Genomic DNA, 19,185 nt, shown 5'->3' with positions numbered 1-19,185 from the left:
TCCTCTGCTATCCCGGCGGCCCCTCCGCCACCGCCCTTTCCGGGCCTCGCAGCGCCGCCTTCCGCTGCCATGGCGGCGGCCGTCCGGCTGCGGCGGAGGGTGCTGCTGGCGGTGCCGTGGCGCTGGTGCTGCAGCCCCCGCCGCGGGGCAGCTGACGGCCCGCCGGCCGGCCACGTCCGCGCCGCCTTCCTCCGCTTCTTCCAGGACCGCCACGGCCACCGCCTCCTGCCCTCAGCTCCCGTGCGGCCCCGCGGCGACCCGCGCCTCCTGTTCGTCAACGCGGGCATGAACCAGGTGCTCCCCCCCAGTCCCCTCTTCCCTCCGTCCGCCCCGGGGCTCCGGCCCACGCAGGTCCTTCCGCTGGCTCCCGAGGAGCGCGGCGCATCTCGGGGTAGAATCATAGAATCAACTAGGTTGGAAAAGACCTCTAAGATCATCAAATCCAACCTCTACCCAAGGACTGCCAAGGCCACCACTAAACCATGTCACTGAGGGCCTCATCTACATGGTTTGTGAACACTTCAAGGGATGGTGATTCCACCATTCCCCTGGGCAGCCTGCACCAATGCCTGAGCACCCTCTCTGTGAAGAAATTTTTCAAGTATCCAATCTAACCCTCCTTTGGCACAGCTTGAGGTCATTTCCTCTTGTCCTGATGCTTGTTACTTGGGAGAAGAGACCAATCCTGACCTCACTACACTCTCCTTTCTGGTAGTTGTAGAGAATTATAAGGTCCCTCCTGAGCCTTCTCTTCTCCAGACTAAAAACCCCCAGTTTTCAAAGCTGTTTGTCATCAGACTTATTCTCCAGACCCTTCACCAGCTTCATTCCCCATCTCTGGACCCGTTCCAGTAACTCAACATCTCACTTGTAGTGAGGGGCGTAGAACTGTGGCAGGGCAGGCTCCTACATGGGCTTATCACACTGCTGCCCTCCCATTCACCTCTGGCTGGAAAGGCACAGCCCGCAGTGCCAGTGGTGTCCAGCAATAGCATGTGTTTCTCTGCCCTGATTTCCAGTTCAAGCCCATCTTCCTAGGCACGGTGCACCCCCGGAGCGAACTGGTGCAGCACCGGCGGGTGGTGAACAGCCAGAAGTGTGTGCGAGCGGGAGGGAAGCACAATGACTTGGAGGATGTGGGCCGTGACACTTACCATCACACGTTCTTCGAGATGCTGGGGAACTGGTCCTTTGGGGATTACTTTAAGGTGAGGCAATAGGAGAGAGCCTTCTCTGGGGGGGAAAGACAGCCTTTCTTTCAGAGCTGTGCTGTAGTGACGTAAGACTGTGCAGAAAGCATTTTGGTAAGCTCCAGATGATGTCTTGGGAGCTCTGTGGCCTGGAGTACAGGTACTCAGCTGGTGTTCTGAACCACTAAACGTGCCCTGCAGGCTCTGGAAAAGGTCAGCCTGTCAAAGCTGCGAACAGCACGTACAAACCACAGTTCTGTATGTGAATGCCAATGTTGACCATTCGGTATGTTGCAAAAAGATTACCAGTTCATTTGGTGCTTCTTACTACAAAGTTTGAAAAGGGGAGAATGATAAAAGATGCTATTTTTTTTTTGGCAGTAACTCTGCTAGTAAGTACATGGTTGTAGACAGTGCTGTGATCCTGAAGGTCTCCCAACAATGTAGTGATGTCAGTTTCACCCAGGCAGCAGTGAGCTGTCTCACTTGCCTGACCCTCATCCTGCTCTTTGCAATATGCCTTAAAATTGGGAAGGGAGGGAGCAGCAGAAATTAACTTCTTTGGTGCTTGACTCTCATCCTAAAGAGCCTTTCTGCATCGTTGTGCATCCCGGATTACTGTGCTTCATTTGTGTTCCCTGCTTGCTCAGGAGGAGGCATGTAGCATGGCCTGGGAGCTCTTGACAGAGGTCTACGGGATCCCCAGAGATCGTCTCTACGTCACCTATTTTGGTGGAGACTCCTCGCTGGGGCTGAGCGCAGATGAGGAGTGCAGGGACATATGGCTTCGCCTGGGGTAAGCATGTTAGAGAAGAGGTTCTGAGAAGTAGGGCTGACACTTTGGTCTCCATAGTCCCCCATTTGCTCTTTAGTTGACGTGAATGAGATGTAGGGGCCAAAAGTTGTCTTTTAAACTCATTTTGTTTCTGTTTTGTTTGGGCTGTTAAAAAAGTCAGCTGGGCTCTGGGTGGTCTGGGGCACTTGACCTTTAAGCTGTTACTCAGATGTCATCAGTCTGGGGAGATGTGTACCTGAGTCTGGCTGGCCTGGATGAAGTGTGTGAAGGATCTCTGATCTTTTGCTTCCTCTCTGTCATGAGCTGCAGAAAGTGTATTTGAAAGCTAGCTTCAGTGTGAAGCCATTGAAGGGAGTGCTGCTCTGCTTTGGGATCTTGTCCAGGGCTGTATGTGGGTTTTGAACCCAAGGCAGCCAGCTCTGTGCTGCTGTTGGTGTTCACCCTTGTCCGCTGTGATCAGGTTTTAGCTGTGCTGGTATTCACTCCAAGGAGGAAGACAGCTCATTAGTGGAGGGCCTGACTCTGTCAGCAGGAGCCAGATTATGTTTGCCAGCCATTCTGGGCAGTGAATATGATCCTGTCTGGTTTGGTCCAGCTTCTTCCTACTAAGGAGAATAATTCTGTGTGAACAGAAGCAAAGGAATCCTAATGTGTTTGGTTATTGAGTTTGTAGTAGTCACAAAGGATTCCTTCCTTCCAACTTTCTCTATGATCTAGGCTACTGTGTGCTTTGTGTGCATGCCCCACATGTTATTTTCCTTTCCAGGGTGCCTGCCAGCCATGTGCTTCCTTTTCCATTGAAGGACAATTTCTGGGAGATGGGGGACACAGGTCCCTGTGGTCCCTGCACAGAGATCCACTATGACCACGTGGGTGGTGGCAGAAATGCTGCAGCGCTGGTGAACCAGGGCAACCCCGATGTAGTGGAGATCTGGAACCTGGTCTTCATGCAGTACAACAGGTACCAGGCATCTAGTCTGAACTCCAGAGTCTTTCCCCCTTGTCTGACTCCAAAATTGTATGTCTGTATTTTCAGACATCTCGCTGCTTTCCAGGAGGTTACAGTACAGGAGCAAGAAGGGAAGCTCTGGATAGATGTCCAGTGTGGTTTTTGATCCCCTTTGTTTTATTTGTCCTGTCTTTCTTCAACCTCAGTTGCTTATTTTCCTTCACTGCTGCATCCCAGAGGTCTCTTGAGGTCTGCAGCAGCCTGGAGACACCTGCAAATGTGTCTGCAAATGAGACACCTTTGGCTGCTGTCTAGAAGGCCTTTTTCCCTATGTTGCTGTCTATCCCGACTATCTGATGTTCAGATCCTTGCTGTCTGACAAGGCAGGCTGCTGTTAAGTCTTGTCCCTGAACATCCTTTTGTTGGGTCACCTGCTGTTTCTGTCCCCCATCACTCTCCCATTTTCTGTTATTCACGTGCTCCTTTTCTTCACCCCTGAATTGACCCTTGCTTTTCTTTTGCATTTTTTTTTCTCCGGCTGGCTGACAGAGAGGTGGAGGGGAATCTGCTTCCCTTGCCACAGCATCACGTGGATACAGGAATGGGCCTGGAAAGGCTGGTGACAGTTCTGCAGAACAAACGCTCCAACTATGATACAGATCTCTTCACTCCCATCTTGGATGCCATTCACAAGGTAACAGTGCTTCTATTTAGAGTCATAGCTAAGCAGAAGCTGCTTGAGTGCAGACTTCTTGCCTGGTGCCATGGCAGAGCCTTCTCTACATATGTCACTGTGTAGTAGTTTGAGAAGGAAGTATGTCCAGAGCAGCATTCTGGGGAAACTGGGGAGAATTCTAGGCTGGAAATGTGCTAGGCTATTAGCAGTGATGATGCATTTTTCCTCCAGTTTCTTAAATTCCTCGGTGCCATGGCATTGGCTGACCTGGAAGTCTTGGTCTGTAATGCTCTGGAAGAATTTAATGAGTGCACCTCAACTGCACATGGTTCAGAGGTAGTTGAGAAGCATGATCTCAAGTGTAGCTGGCTGCCTCATGTATTGAAACTTTTCTTTCTGCTGCCATTAATTTCTGCTGATCTGTCTCCTTGCTGGTTTTTTTTAGGGCTGCAGGGGGCCTAGATACCAAGGTCTGGTTGGGGATGGTGATGTTGGCCATGTGAATATGGCTTACCGTGTGGTGGCAGATCATGTGCGCACCTTGTGTGTGTGCATCACTGACGGCGTCTACCCCGGCTTCTCAGGAGCAGAGTAAGAACATAAGGAAATGGCATCGGGTGTAGTGAGTTTGCTCCAGAAAGGAATATGGATAGCCAGGGGAGAGGTTCTGGTGTGGGCCCAATATAGGGAGTGCATGAGCTTTGGGGAGGCAGGAAGGTGAGTCTGGGAGAGGTTCTGATATGCAGGCTTATCCTTGGGTGCATGTAGAGTGCTCAGAGCAGCTGGCCTGTGGCAGTAGATGAGGCCAGAGGAGCTGTGGCACGCTGGATGTGGGAGCTGGGCAGAGATGCTTACATGGCTGTCCAGCAAATCCTGCCCTGTTTTCAGGCTGGTGCTACGTCGGATCCTGCGCAGGGCTGTCCGCTTTTGCTCTGAAGTCCTTCATGCTCCACCTGGGCTCCTGGCCTCCCTGGTGCCTACTGTAGTGGAAGTTCTGGTGAGTAAAAACTGCTGCCCTGGGGGAAAAGAGTATCATACCTGGCCTGTTCTGCCCCATGTCCCTTTACTGTATGCTGTCAGGAGATGATCTTGGATGTGAACCTTGAAGCGCCAAAAGGGTGTATCTGGTGCTGTGCATCACAGCAGTAAAAATCTCTTGTCTCTTGATCATTTGTGATGGGAAGGCCCCTTGTTTGACCAGTGGTACTGTCAGCACAAGTATGTGTGTAAGTGTATGCAAGCACACACTGTTCCTTAAATGCAGTGGCTTCCAAGCTGTTACATCTTGTTTAAACCATCTGAAATTGGTCCCTGTGAGTACTAACAGCATCCTAAAAGAAGATGCTTTCTTCCTATGGTGAATGGATGTGTTTGCCAAGAGATGCTATGCAGAGGCTAGCAGAGGCAGGTCACAGGGAGAGAGCCAAGAGATAGCAGCTGAAAGTCCTAAGTGTGATTCTTCCCCTGTGCTGCTGGCCCTGGAGCTGTGTGCTAGGGCTCCCTTAACGCTCACATCCTTGAGAAGCCTCTGTAATGCTTTTAGCACACTGTTAGATCCCCTGAGGAAGATGCTGAGGATGTTATCACTAACTGAAGCTCACTCCACAGGGAGATGCTTATCCAGAGCTGACAAAGAATACAGACCAGGTAAGTGATACGGACTCTCCTGGAGAGAAACCCCATCTCTCATTATCTTTGTGAGGCACTGCTGTTGGGCAAAGTCAGTCCTTCCTTGGGACTTAGCTGAAAGAGTTTGTATAGACTCCTCCCTAACCATGTTTGCATGGTGGGCTGAGACATGCTGGGAGCACAGGGGTACGAGAGGTATCTGTGGCAGATTTTCTTGCAGGAGTTCTACTAGATGCTTACCAGGGACTGCTTGTCCTGGCATAATGCAGCTGTTGCTCTAAAAAAGCTACTTTTGTTGAGTGCATGTACAGCCTGTCCTAGCCTGGGTACTCTTTGTCCAAAGTGGATTGGTGATTTCAGACTAGTCCTGGCTTGCTTCTGCTGACAGCAACTGTGATGAGCAATTTTGCTGGCTGTTCCAGCCATGCAGTTTTTAATTGGATCACAGACATGAATGTCTGACAGGGAGCGTTTGTCAGCTTAAAACTTTCCCCAGGCAGATGCTTAGTATTTCCTTGACAGGAACAGTGATAGGAGCCCCAGTGACTTTGGCACTGTTCAGTAATGCATCAAAGCGATGTTGTGATGGACACTTAGAGAACAAAAAGTCTGGTTCAAGCAGACACTGTGTTAGACACCTGCTTGATTTGCTTTGAGCTGACTGTAGCAGGGCTGAGCTGAGCTGTGAAACTTCCCAAGGTGTTGTGGCTAACCCTTCTGATCCTTGAGCAGATCATGGATATCATCAATGAGAACGAAGCCGCTTTTCTGTCCTCCCTTGAGCGTGGGAGGCGCATCATTGAGCGGACAGTGCAGCAGATGGAGCCCTCCACAAACTTCCCAGGTGAGTCTCTCTCCTGTGACAAGCTGAACTAAAAGATGGTTTGATCCAGGCCCTCACAAAGCACTGCAGTCAAAACTGGTGGACATCTGCGTCTCCCACTTGTTTTCAGTAGCCCTGGCAGAGGAGCAGATGTTGCTCCTTTCTCCAGACTGCAGTTGTTTCCTGGCACTTTGTTCTCACAACAAACTAGGCACCAGGCAAATTAGAAATATTCCCTTGCTGCTTTACTGGCCAGTTAACTAGGTCCTTACAAGTCACAGCTGAAAGAAGGAACTGGGGACCCAACCAGCACAGCTGCCTGTTGAGATGTGCTGCACTAAATTTTAGCAGGAATAGGGCTGTGGGGCATCATGAATACTCAGTCTCATGCAAGAGCAACTGCATGGCTTTTCTTCCCCATTACTGGTTGAACACAACATATATGAATACAGTTCTTATATGAATACAGTTACCAAGGCACACATTAGACTGGTCCCGTTGAAGCAAATCTTGAGATACCTTTGCTTTCTGTGTTTACACAGAATTCATGTCCTACTTTTGTCCTACAGCTGAAGTAGCCTGGTCTCTCTATGGGAATCTGGGATTTCCTCTGGATCTGATTGACTTGATGCTTGAAGAAAAGGGAATCAGTTTGGATTCAGCTGCTTTTAGTGAACTTGCTCTGGAAGATGCGAAGGTAAGAGGGAGACTCACTCTGTCAAAATAATTCAGAGCCTTCCCTCTCGCCTGTGAGCACGGATGCAGAATTCCTGTCACTGCTGAGGCTCTTTGAATGCGCCACAGGGCCATGTGCCTTTTCCCTGAAGGGGAAGTAGGTCTGAAACCTCAATGGGGTCACAATGCCTTTGCTTTTGGGTGTGGGATTGAGAGGTGTTGGCTGGTGATTCTCTTCAGATCAGTAGAAGTGTTTTATGATGCTGACTGTTGCTGGAGTGAAGGTTATCGTAGCATTATATAGTTCAGGAGTGTCCTGTCAATCATTTAGTCCAACTCCTCACCCAGAGCAGAGCCAGCTTAGACAGCCCAAACAATAAGTGATTTATGAAGAGTTTACAAAATGTCCTTGGTCTCTGTAGTGCTGGAAGACTTGCATTGCCCACCACACACACACACATGCACACACACGCCCCCATGTAGTAATTCGTTCAAGGTCTCGGTCTTCTGAGTTTTAATGGTCTAGATGTTGCACAACTACACAGCAAGCTGTGCCAGGAGGGTTGTGTTAGCTGTTGCTTATGGCCTGCCTCAAGACTAGTACAGGGTGGTATTGAGTCCTTGTGGGGTTTGAAGGAATGGGGTTGGTTTAGCAGTAGGCTCCATCAGCTTGGATCTCAACAAGCCTTTTCCAGGAAGGTAAAGAAGTTGTTCCTAGCCTTATAGCTCCAGTTATCAGTTTGAGTGCTCCCAGGTATCTCCCATCATTTGCTCATACCCCTCAGTGTTACACTTTATTTGTGGTCTTGGCAGTCCTGGGGTAATGGTTGGATTTGATGACTTTAGAGGTCTTTACCAAGTTAGTTGATTCTGTGATTCTCTGCTGTAGCGGAAGGCTCGTGGCCCCCAGGCAGGACAGGAGGAAGACACAAACACACACCTTGATGTGCACTCGCTGGCTCAGCTGCAGAGCAGCAACGTGCCTGCTACTGATGACTCTCCAAAGTACTCCTACACACTTGGGCTGCACGGGCAGTATGGTAAGTGACCAGGTCCTGTCTGTAAGGCAAGTTCTGCCTGAGGGCACTAGAATCACTCACAAGACTACTTCTACTGCCTAACCTCATGCGTGCAGAGCATGCACTTTGTGATTCAAACCTGTCCACCTTGCTGCCACATCTTTTCCCTGCCCCCGTACCTCATCCCAAAGTAGGTGCTTTTGTTATGGCTGCTGGTATGTCCCCAGTGACAAGAGCTAGTGACAAGGTTGTGAGCTGTGGTCTGGTATTACTGTGCAGTGGTGAAAAAGAGACTGTTTATTTCTTCTAGCCATGACTCTGTCCCCAGCAATTAGGCTTCTGGGTCTGAGCGCTAGGAAGAATGAAGAATTATGCAAAGGGTTTAGGTGGCAGTTTAAAGCCTCACACTTACTATTTCTTTGGCAGACCACTAGATGCCAGTGCAGGCTTTTTATCATTGAGGGTAGCTGAGGTTGCTGGTGCTCTAGGGAAAGCATAAAGCTAAACCACAGAGTAAGTGGTGGTGTGGCTGTCACAAACCATTAGAGATAGCTGAGTACAGCCAGCTCCGTCACACCCAGGGTGCTGGTGGCAACCACACTAAGCAGAAAGTGAGGCAAATCAAGCTATATATCCATGCAAGAGCATAACGGAGGAAAAAAGCCCAGCAGTGACGTTGGCTGAAATCTCCAAGCTAGAGCTGTCTCACCTCCTCAGTCGCTGAATTGTGGAATAATTCAGGTTGGAGGGGATCTCTGGATATCTTGATCTAAGGAACATTAGCTGCAGTCAGCTCAAGTTGCTCAGAGCCTTTTCTATTTATGTTTTCAGTGTCTTTAGTGACAGAGATCTCTCTGTTCCCCGTTCTTTATCACTCAGTGTGAAAAAGTCTATTTCTTTACAACCGGAATTTCCTACACTCTAGATGCAGTCTCACAAATGCTAAAGAGGGGTGAATAACCACTTTCTTTGACCTGCTGGCTGTGTTTCCGTTCATACAGCCCAGCAGGCAGGCAGTCAGTCTTCCTTGCTGCAGGGGCACCCTGCTGACTTGTGTTCAGCTTGCTCCTGAGGACCCCAAGGTTTCTGTCGGTCCATTTGTTTGGCCTGCTGTGATGCTTCTGAAAAGCAGCCCTGCTCTTCAGTGTGTCAACCAGTCCCCAGCAGTTCATTGCCATACAGAAGCAGGATATGGGTACATCCCATCTTGTAGTGTGTAGTCATTAGAGAACGGTCTCAAATGGTATATGCCCTAATACCAGCCACCAAGTAGCTTTACTAGTAAAGGAATATTGAACTATTAAGCAATTCTATGTGAGGTCAGCCGCCCAGCCAGTACCCACCTTATGGTCTACCCACCCAGCCCATATTGCCTAAATTTGGCTTCAAGGAGCCTACAGAAGAGCATGTTAGAAGCTTGCTGCATCGAGGAAGGCAATATCGCTGTTATCTCTTGTCCACCAGGTCTCTCATCCCTTCATAGAAGGCAGGCAGGTGTAACAAGCTTGCAGTGTAGAGAGTTGCAGATGTGTCTGTGCCACATCTTGTTCTGTCAGGCTCATGTAGCGCTAGATTGGGTGTCCCTGCCAGCTCACCTACTACTTAGCAGGTCTGTCACTAAGTAGGTGGAGGGTGATGTAGTTTCAAACAACAGCTCCTTTGTGCTTTCTGCCAACAGCAGTTCCACTCCTACCAAGGCAAAGGAAAGTGCCAGCTTTCAGAATAGACTGGGTATTGACAGGGTTGGCACAGGGAAGTGGTCCCTCCTTTCCTGCTGCAATCTGACAGGGTGTATGCACTAATTGCTGTCATCTTCTTTCTCCTGACAGAGTTCAGCCCATGCCAGGCCACTGTCCTGATGCTGTACAGAGATCAGTCTCTCCAGAAGGAGGTTGGGGCAGGGCAACACTGTGGTGTCATCTTGGACAGGACTAACTTCTATGCAGAGCAGGGTGGGCAGGACTGTGACAAAGGCTACATGATACGGTTAGGGCAGCAGGTAAGACCCTTTGCTTCCTGAACCCAAGGCCACTGTGAGTCCTGAGGCCAGGCAGAATACCCCAAATGATAGGCTGGTTTGCTGGGTTAATCTCCTAGCTGTTGCCTTGTGAGAGTTCCCTTGGCTTTGCATCAGGGTTGGTAGGGTGAATGAGAAGCAGCAGTATCTTCACAGAGGTGTACCTGCTGCTCTGGTTGTCTCTGTCAGCCCTTTGAAATTCTGTCTTGCAGAGGAAGACTGTAAAGTCTTCTTGGGTCTCCCTTCAGTGTGCTGCATTCTTGAGGTTGCAATGCAGAGAGAAGGCAATCAGTGACCAGAGAGTCTGTGAGCTGAGTAACATCTCTGGCCAGTCCTGGACAACTGCAAGCAGTGCCCCACCCGAGACCCTGTGCAAAAACTCTTATGCCTCCAAAAAGCATCAGGGAGGACCTCCACTTCCCCAGCATATTCCTTCAACCTTGCCAGAGGGAAAACTTTGACCCTCTCCTGGGAAGTTACATGGGGTGCAGCTTTTTTTCCTTCCACATTCCAGCTCTTGAGAATCACCCCTGGGCCCTGATGCCACCTTTTTAGCCTTGCAGAATGTGATAGTGGCTTGCTCAGCACTTCTCAAGCTGAAGTGGGGATCAAGTTTCTGTTGCCAGCCCAGTGAGGTAGAAATGGCACCTTGGCTGCCTGAGACAAGTGCCTTGGAATCTGCTGTCCATTTTCTCATGGACAAGCATCCTTGTTAGGATTCATCAGCATTGGTGATGTTTCTGCCCATCCACTGCAAGCTGACAACCTCAGCATGTTGTGCAGTGAGTAGCTGGATGCAGGGAAGGTCTGAGACTCTATGGTTGCATGCACAGTAAGTTTCTCCCTGCTTTTGCCACCCTGTCCCTGTCTTAGGGATCAGTGGGGGTTGTGTTTCCCAGTCAGATCAAGCAGGCACCTATTTGGATTTTCCCTGTGTCCTAAAGCTCATCTTTCTGTCTTTTTGCTTAGGACATACTCTTCCCTGTAGAGTCAGTTCGTCTCTGTGGTGGTTACGTGGTCCATGAGGTCATTGCTGTGGAAACCCTGCGTGCTGGTGATCAAGTGCAGCTCTTTGTGGATGAGGTGATAACTCACTGCTTTTAACCTTTTCCCAGCCTTACTTTGAGAATCCTGAGTAACCTGGGCATGTCAGAGCCTTGTCCCATGTATTCCTGAGACTGCTCTTCACCATGTTGTGCAGTGGGAAGGAGACCTCACAAGTGACTCTAATCTTCTATCAGCCACTGGTCTGTCCAGAGGTATCCAGCCTACCCTTTGCTGTTTTACAGAGGTGATCCCATGGCAAAAGAAGTTAGATCTGCCCTGTGACATAAATTAATCTGACAGCTGTACTACCCATTGTTTTTCTTCCCATTCCCTCATGTGCAGCCTTTCCCCTGTCTTCCTGCCACCCCTGCTCCCCTGAGCTGTGGAGAACCAGCACTCCCTGCCAACCTGTCTGTGCTCTCAGGCCCGGCGGCTGGCGTGCATGACAAACCACACCGCGACCCACGTGCTGAACTTCGCGCTCCGCCATGTCCTGGGTGAGCACACAGAGCAGCGAGGGTCCCATGTGACAGCAGAGCAGCTGCGCTTCGACTTTGACACCAAGGTGACTCTGGACTTGTGTTTGCTTGTTCTCAGCACTACCAACATCCTAGTGCTGGCCTTCTCCCCAGGGCTTTTTCTCCTCTTGCCATAATCACTCTTTCAGAGACAGGTCGTGGTTTATCTGAGCAAGGAAACTTGGTTCTCTGGACATGACTGCTCTGCTTTGCATTGACCTGACTCTGAGCAGGGCTTGCTGAGCAGATTAATGAGGGTCAGAAGGGAAAGGACTTAGCAAAACCAGTCATGAGACCTACTTGAGTAGTGTAGAGGTGTCTGAAAGATTCACCATCTTGGCTGTGGCACATTCCTGATGTCATCCAGGTGAGAGCAGTCAGGAGCTGAAAGCTGTTGGATCAGACTGAGCACTGGCCCTGGTAACCTGTCACTCACTGCAGCATCTCTCTTGAAGAGTTTGATTGATTCTCTTGTATCAAAAATCCTTATCCCTCATGGGAGGAGTTGGTGGGAGGGTCATGATGCTCTCAATTCCCTTTTAAAAGTAGGGAAGATGAGATGCAAGGGGAAATGGTTCCTTGCTGTTCCTTGGAGGGGGCTGTCCCACTTCTCCCTCCTTTGTTCTATACTTCGCAGGAGGCTTCCCTTGAAAGTGTCTGATTTACTTCCTCAGGGCCCTGTGACTGTGGAGCAGCTGCAGCAAGTAGAGCAAGTGGTCCAGGATGTGATCAAACAAAACGAGGTTGTGCATATGGCTGAGGTCCCCCTCACATTGGCAAGAAGAGTTCAGGGACTCCGTGCAGTGAATGAGGTATGCCAGGATGGCAGCATGCATCTTCATGAGCGTTCTCCTTCAGCAGCGATCATCTGGGTCACAAGAGATGTTGATGCAATGGGTTTCTGCAAGGGAAACGACTCCCAAAACTCAGGAAGGAAAATAGGACAGAGATGAGATCTTGGGACACTGTGTTGTAAACTGTGGAGGCTGGTGATGCACAGGCTTTCTGCTCATTTTTCTTGACCAAAAGCTTGTGTGTCACCCAGTTGTTCTTTCTCCCTTTACTGTTTGGTAGTGGGGAAAAAGCAGTGCTCCCCTGACTCTGGGGCTACTCTAGAACAGGGGAAAAATGAGGCAGACACCTGAAGCAAGCAGTTAAGTGTTTAAGTGCTCCTGAAGGACCATGTTGTTAGCTGCTGATGCCTGTCTCCTCTGTCAGGGGTATCCAGATCCAGTGAGGATAGTGTCCCTGGGGGTCCCTGTGGAGAGTGTGCTGACCCGCGACTCTGAGGCTGCATTGCAGACCTCTGTGGAGCTCTGCTGTGGGACGTAAGTGGCTTTTGCTTGCAGTCAGAAGTTATGTTTGTGGGCACCAGTGGCTGAGGTAGAGACATTCTTGCAAGCTCCCGTCTCTGTCCCTGTGCAGCTAAGTTTCCTCACCAGAAAGATCTTGTGAGGACAGGATGCGCTAGTTATGAAGCTTTGGAAATCCCAGGCTGAGAAAACCCCAGTGAAATGCAAAGCATTTTTCCTTGCTTCATAGTCTGAAACCAATCTGGAAGCAGCAAGGGACCAGCAAAGTGTGGAAAAGGAGTGTGTGGCCAGTTACACCAGCATTACAAAGCTTTGGGGTTGCAGGAGAGCTGGGAACCCAGCAGAAGATCTGGGAGGGTTGTCAGACCTTCAGACCACTCTGATTATTTTAATTAATCGTCTTTGCCCTCTTCTGCTTTTAGCAGTAATGAGAGTCAAAGGAGAGTTAATTAATCTCAATACAATGCTGACACACACACAAAAAACCCAAACAAGAGCAAATTGGCCTTTGAGTAGATACAGCTGGAGATGAACAATTTTCTAGTCATGAGATCATTCTTGTGGGAGTACTGGGATAAGAAACTGTATGGGAGCAGAGATGATTGATTGTTGTGAAGCTGAAATGATTACTTGTGGTAACAGAATCTAAGACACTGTACTTGTTTTCATACCCAGTGTTTAAGAGCCAAGAAAGAAAGGAGAGGTTGTCAGTGCCCTGTGTCTGCACAAATACATTATGACTGGAGTCTACTGGCCACTCTGTGAGCTGGCCTGACAAGAGAATGGTGGAGTTGGAGGAAAAAAGTGCTTTTTACAAGATCTAGTAGCAGCCAAGTAGAAGAGAAAAATCCCAATTCATCCCACTGCTGAAGGAAAGTAAGGCAGAACTTGGCTGTTATGCACCATTTGACAGCAGCCTGCTGAGTGGGTAGCACATAGGTTCCTCTAGAGTAGCCTCAAGTTTCTGTCTGTTGCATGACAGGGTACCATCAGGATTTTAGGGATGGGAACAGGTTGCAGCTATTTGGATTGGTGAGGGGCTGCTGGACTTGAGCCTTGTCTAAAAGGAAAGCTGGCTTCCTGATTTCTGTTCACAGAGAGCAGCTTGTTTTCTGTTCTCTGCTGACTTTGCAGGCACCTTCTACGAACAGGAGCTGTGGAAGATCTGTCTATCATCAATGAGCGTCAGCTTGTTAAAGGGATTAGCCGTGTCATTGCAGTGACAGGGAGACAAGCCAAACAGGTAAGAAAGGGGGAACTGAGATTTCTGACGTGTTGAGATAATGCCAAAAGGAATCAATTTTGTAGGTTCCTGCATAGACAATTAGCTTCCCTATGCTTTGGCTGGAGTGTCCCTGCTGCACCTGATCTGGCTTCCTTCTTCCCCCCTGAACTCAGCTGTGTTGCCATACCTCACTCTTCACCTCCATCCCCCCCATCCTAGTCTCCTGTCTCCTTGGCCTTCATTCTGTGCCTCAGACCCCTTTTCCAAGATAAGCACTTGGCACAAAAATACCAGGAAGCTGTTTGATATATATATTTATATCACCTAGCCATATCTCCTCTGGACTACAAATTTCAATCCCTGGGTAGGTGCGCAAAGGTGTGATCCTTTGTGCTTTGGTTTCACCTCCTGCCTATCACAGTTGGATTTGTACTTCATGATTACAGGGCTCTGACCTCATTCATACAGCCCTTTTGCTTCTTTTCTTCAGTCTTTTTTTTTTCCAAAATGTTCTGGTCTCTATAAAAAAGTAAGAAACCTGCTGTTGTGTCTCTGAGATCACACTGTCCTTTAAATATCTGGAAGTGTCAGGGGGCCCCACGAGTTTGCCTGCTTCCTTTAAGGCTACAATCAGAAGGGAAGAGTGACTCACTGTCGGTGGAACTGGGAAGACTAAAGGCAAAGCCCACCCCTGCAAATCTGTTGCTTTTTGGCTGATTGTCCCCTCTGCATCTGTGACCCTTGGAAGGCTTTTCTTAGTGCAGAGGAATGAAAAGCTGCAGGGCACATCTGCATGCTTTGCTGGATGTGCTGACCTGGAGAGACCCCAAGACAAGCTGAGTGCATGTGTTAGACAGGGGAGAGTAATCAGAGAGAGTGAGTGATTTGAAACAAGGGACGTGTGTCCAAGCTGGACACAGCAATTCTCGCTGTCCACAGCTTGTCTTATATACTTTCTGCTGTCCTGGTCTAAAGTCTCACAGGACCATCATGGGCACAGAAATCTGGAAGGGAGGAAATGCTCCAAAGCATAAGGATTGTCACTGGTGAAAAAAGCTTGTATTAAGTTTTTGAGGTTTTTTTTGTGTGTGTGAGGAGGAAGGTTATTACTAATTGTAGCATTGGTGTTGGGGAAAGCAATAAGAAACATACACCAAGATCAGCTGAACTCAGGAAATACGCTTGAACAGCTGATGACACTTAAAACACTTTAGTTTTAGTGTTTCTTTTGTTTCTTTAGTCAGTAGTTTCAAGATTGCTCTTGATAATGAAATATGATAATGAATAATTTTGATAATGAAAAATGAGCTCTGAGAAGTAAACAGGGCTGCCAAGTTTTTCTCATTGCAATCCTGATGACTTGGTGTGAGATACTGAGGAAGCAGGAATGCACGACAGCTTGTCCCCCAAGGTGTGACTGTCTAGTGTCAGTTGCAAGTCTAGAGGGAAGCTTTTGAATAGAGTCTTTTTAGGACGTTTGTTCTTAAAGCCTCTGTAGGTGTCTTCCCACTACATCCTGAGAGCACTCCAGTGCTTATGACCCTGCTGCCTCCCCACGTTCTCCATCCCTGCTCATTCTTTCTGTTGCTGCATTTGACGCATTCTTTCTTTCCATCTCTCAGGCTCGGGAAGTAGGCCAGTGCTTGGCTATGGAAGTGGACTCTCTCTCTCTCCGAATGAAGCAGAGGAGCACCTCTATTCCTGAGATGCAGAACCTCTCCAAAGAAGTGGGCCAGTTGACCAAAGTAAGGATTACATTTCTTTACAGAAAGATGCCAGCACAGACTTGAGGCACATGACTTCTTTCCTTCCAGGTTCAGATCTTACCATGGTCAATAGCAAGGGCAAGTTGCTATCTGCTGTTGCCTCTTTGATCACAAAAATTTCTGCCAGTGTCTAGATGTCTCTGTTGCAGGTGACATGCTGCCAGAGGGAATGTGAGAGAAGACAATGGTGGGGAGGGTAAAGCAGTGAAAGAGGGCTCCTGGGCTTTAGGTGCCCAGCTGAAAAGAAAGCTACACACCACAGTGACTGCTGGGCCTGATCACATAGGGGTGTAGGAGCGTCTGTGAAGAGGCCAGGCTCCAGCCTGACTTCCCAGAGAACTAGCAAATAATGTCTAGGTACAGTTTAGTGTCCTTACACAGCAAATTGTCTTGCAGGTGGTGACTGAGACTGCAATGCCCCAGTGGCAAAGAAAAGAACTAGAGACCATCCTTAAAGTGCTGCAGCGAACAGCTAACACAGCTGTCAAGAAATTGGAGATGAAGCAGGTACCGTGGCAGCAGCACACTAACCTGCAGCCTGCTGATAGCAGAGCTGGTGTCTCTGTCACACTTCACAGCCACTTGGTCACTAGGATCCCATTAGAAAGCAGGTACAATCACACAAAGTGCAACACAAGCCCTGTGTTAGGCTGATTTCACTAGCGTTAACCAGGGTCATAATTTAAAATGCAGTGAGTGACTGACTGGGCTTTTGACACTGCAGAATCCCTCTGTGTGTCTGCCTGTGAGGATGGAGAGCCCCATACCAGCACTTTCAGCAAACACCAACAGGCAGATAGGCGTTGTCTCCTTGTTTATACATGAAGAAGATGAGATGGCCCTGACAGTGGGATTTATGAAGTTATACAGTAAGAGTGTGGCAGGACAAAGCATTTCTCCCAGCCATATGGATATTGCATTATTAAAAGCCCTTTGGAAGTGCTTATTGGTCACTTAGTGTTCTCAGCAAAAAACATCTTTTTCTTAAAGAAGGAGCATCTTGCCACAGAAGCCCTCCTGAGGTACATGGAAATGTGTGTCCAGGAGAGAGGCTGGGGAGTGAACGAGTCACTCTCTATTCCACTTTTGACAGGGGTTCATATCTGCTTGATTTTGAGGAAGGAGGGTTGTACAGGTCTCCATGTGGAGATTTCAGTCTGCCAGTCCTATTTTGACTGGTGTTGACATACATATCCCCTCTATCCCACAGAGCAGCACTTCCATTCCCTTTATATATATGTTGCATGCATAGATCCCCATCCAGCCCACTCTGCCACCTGTAGCCCCTCAAGTGCTGTTTGTTTCCTCTTCTAGGCGGAAGAGAAGGCACAAAACCTGCTAGCAAAACATTGCAGCCAACCTGTCATCGTTGATACTGTCCCAGCTGATTCCCTCTCTGTGAGTAATCCGCTTGTAATTCTTGCAAGGGTAATTCTTGTTGGCCTCAGGTGCTGCATGCAGTAAGAGGGACCTGCTGGGCACATTTTCTGCTGCATGCCAGTTACCTTTGCTGTAGCCTGACCCCTCTACTCCCTGCCTTTCCTAGATCCTCATGAAGGTTGTGAACCAGCTGTGTGACAAGTCTCCTGGCTCATCAGTCCTGCTGCTGAGTCCTCAGGCTTCTGGTGAGGTGCTCTGTGCCTGTCAGGTGTCCAAGGTAAGCATAACCCTGCCCACAAAGAGCGATTGGACCTGCTACTCAGCAGGTCCCCATTGAGGCTTTTCTTGGGATTCTGCACAGTGTTGGAGGGTAATCACACAGTGAGAGGACATGAGATGACTGTACTGGGACCAGATAAGCTTTCAGTCTCTGCTGGGCACAGATATCTCTAGATGTTCCAGGCCATGTTTGCCCAGGGGTAAACATGTATTCCCCAGGGGCAAACAGTATTAACGTATAAGTTCAGCCTTTTCTGTCCTCACAGTCATGACTGCCTCAGTTAGGGAGGGCCCAGGCTGGGTGAGGAGAGGATGTTGTTACCTTGTTTTATCCAGATTGCAGAGTGCTCACCAGTCTAAATGACTTTGTTCTGTGTCTTTTCCCCAGAATTGCCTCCCTGTGTTCTCTGCTGCTGACTGGGCTGTGGCTGTCTGTGCACAGATGGAAGGGAAGGCAGGAGGCTCTCCCGTTGTCGCTAAGGGCAGTGGAAATGCCAAGGGCATGCAGGGAGCCCTCACTACTGCACTGAAGTTTGCTCAGAGTAAACTGTGATGCTTTGGTGGCAGGACAGCTGTATGCACCCCAGCTGCAAGCTACGTGGACACTTGATGCAGAACACATATCCTGCTGATCTGAAAGGTTTAACAGCTCCCACGCTGAGCATTGCTGCAACCAGTGCATTGGAGAACTAGATTTCTGACCATCCAGGATCAGCAGAGACCCCACTCCTGATCCCACTGACAGAACAATGCTGCCTGTTGTCAGCATGAGCGTATGGGGATTGAGCCTGAGAAAGCATGGGTTGCAACAGCAGGTCCTGCTTCTCCTGGAAGAGTGCGGTTCTTGCCACAAGACCGGCACAAATGTTCTGTGAGAGCATAGGCAGATGGCACAGTGTTATCCTAAAGCCATTAAAGGGTAGAGAGTGTCCAGTCCCCTGATGTTTCTTGTTAGCTGCACCTTCTAATCGTCCCTGCCTCCACCTCTTTGCTTTGGATGAATGTTCTTACCCTTGTTTCTTCCTGCCATTCCCTTGTAACTCCTTCTCACACTGCCTTCTGGCTTCTTCCTTACTAGCACCTACCTAAAAACCACCACGGATGTGGTGAGCTGTGTGAATGGGATTGCTGTGTTGCAGCATGGAACTCCCTGCAGCACTTAGCTCCTTAGTCTTGAGGTGAGCAGGTCTCTCTCCTAAATGGTTGTTTGTCACAAGCATCAGCAGACCCAGCAAACTCAACTCATTGTTAGTGATATGTTGAGCTCCTGGCCAAAGCACCGTTATTTTACATGCAGTATTGACCTAAATGAAGAGAGATCACAAACTGTAGCTGAGGCAAAAGTGCAACAGGATAGTGATACAAGCAGGTTTCATCCCGTGAGCAGCAGCAGCAGCAGCAGCAGCAGCCCCAGAGGGATAGATTTCACCAGCAGGTAGGGTTGCCTGGCACTGTGGAGGGAGGTGGAGGCGGCAGTAGCTGCAAGCTTTTGGGGAGAGGGGGAGGAGAGGTGGAAGCACAGTGATGCTGATGGATGGGGAGCAGGAAATGGCTGTCACATAAATATGGATTAGTGAGGATGTAGTGGAGAATGGCTCAGTCTCCTAATGAGAGACTTACAACTTTCAGCTGTCTCTTTGAGGGGGAGAGGGTGGATAGCTGCTGTGAGCAAAGCCTCCTCTCCCCTTCCTCTTCAAGTGAACAGTGTGCCTGGGGAAAAAGATACGTGGACTTGATGGTATCATTAGAGAACAAGGGGATTTCTTCCCTATGTCAGTGGCTGTCCATCCCACAGTCTCGTATGTTGTCCCTAACGCTTCATGTGGCTCCTACTCATCTTTGCAAAGTGCCAGGAGCTGATTTTGCACTTGGATAAGTGTCAG

At 49.1% G+C, this 19,185-nt stretch overlaps 1 protein-coding gene across 1 annotated transcript; it reads left to right on the top strand.

The window, feature by feature from the left end:
- Positions 1-49: 49 nt before the first annotated feature.
- AARS2 (alanyl-tRNA synthetase 2, mitochondrial) lies at positions 50-18,231 on the top strand. Its single transcript, XM_057415357.1, has 22 exons — positions 50-294; positions 1,020-1,208; positions 1,841-1,986; positions 2,753-2,947; positions 3,485-3,629; positions 4,057-4,202; positions 4,500-4,608; positions 5,220-5,258; positions 5,973-6,084; positions 6,633-6,760; positions 7,628-7,778; positions 9,587-9,756; positions 10,744-10,857; positions 11,246-11,386; positions 12,014-12,151; positions 12,558-12,667; positions 13,787-13,895; positions 15,500-15,622; positions 16,040-16,150; positions 16,958-17,041; positions 17,190-17,300; positions 17,691-18,231. Exons 1-22 carry the CDS (start codon positions 70-72, stop codon positions 17,853-17,855), a joined length of 2,961 nt encoding a protein of 986 aa, XP_057271340.1. The 5' UTR covers positions 50-69; the 3' UTR covers positions 17,856-18,231.
- The last annotated feature ends 954 nt before the right edge of the window (positions 18,232-19,185 follow it).

The sequence above is a fragment of the Pezoporus wallicus genome, unplaced genomic scaffold (genome assembly GCF_028554395.1).
Source record: "Pezoporus wallicus isolate ANWC-B61680 ecotype Strahan unplaced genomic scaffold, APGP_CSIRO_Pwel_v1 contig_5352, whole genome shotgun sequence".
NCBI lineage: Eukaryota > Metazoa > Chordata > Aves > Psittaciformes > Psittacidae > Pezoporus > Pezoporus wallicus.
This window is presented reverse-complemented; position numbering and strand designations above follow the sequence as displayed.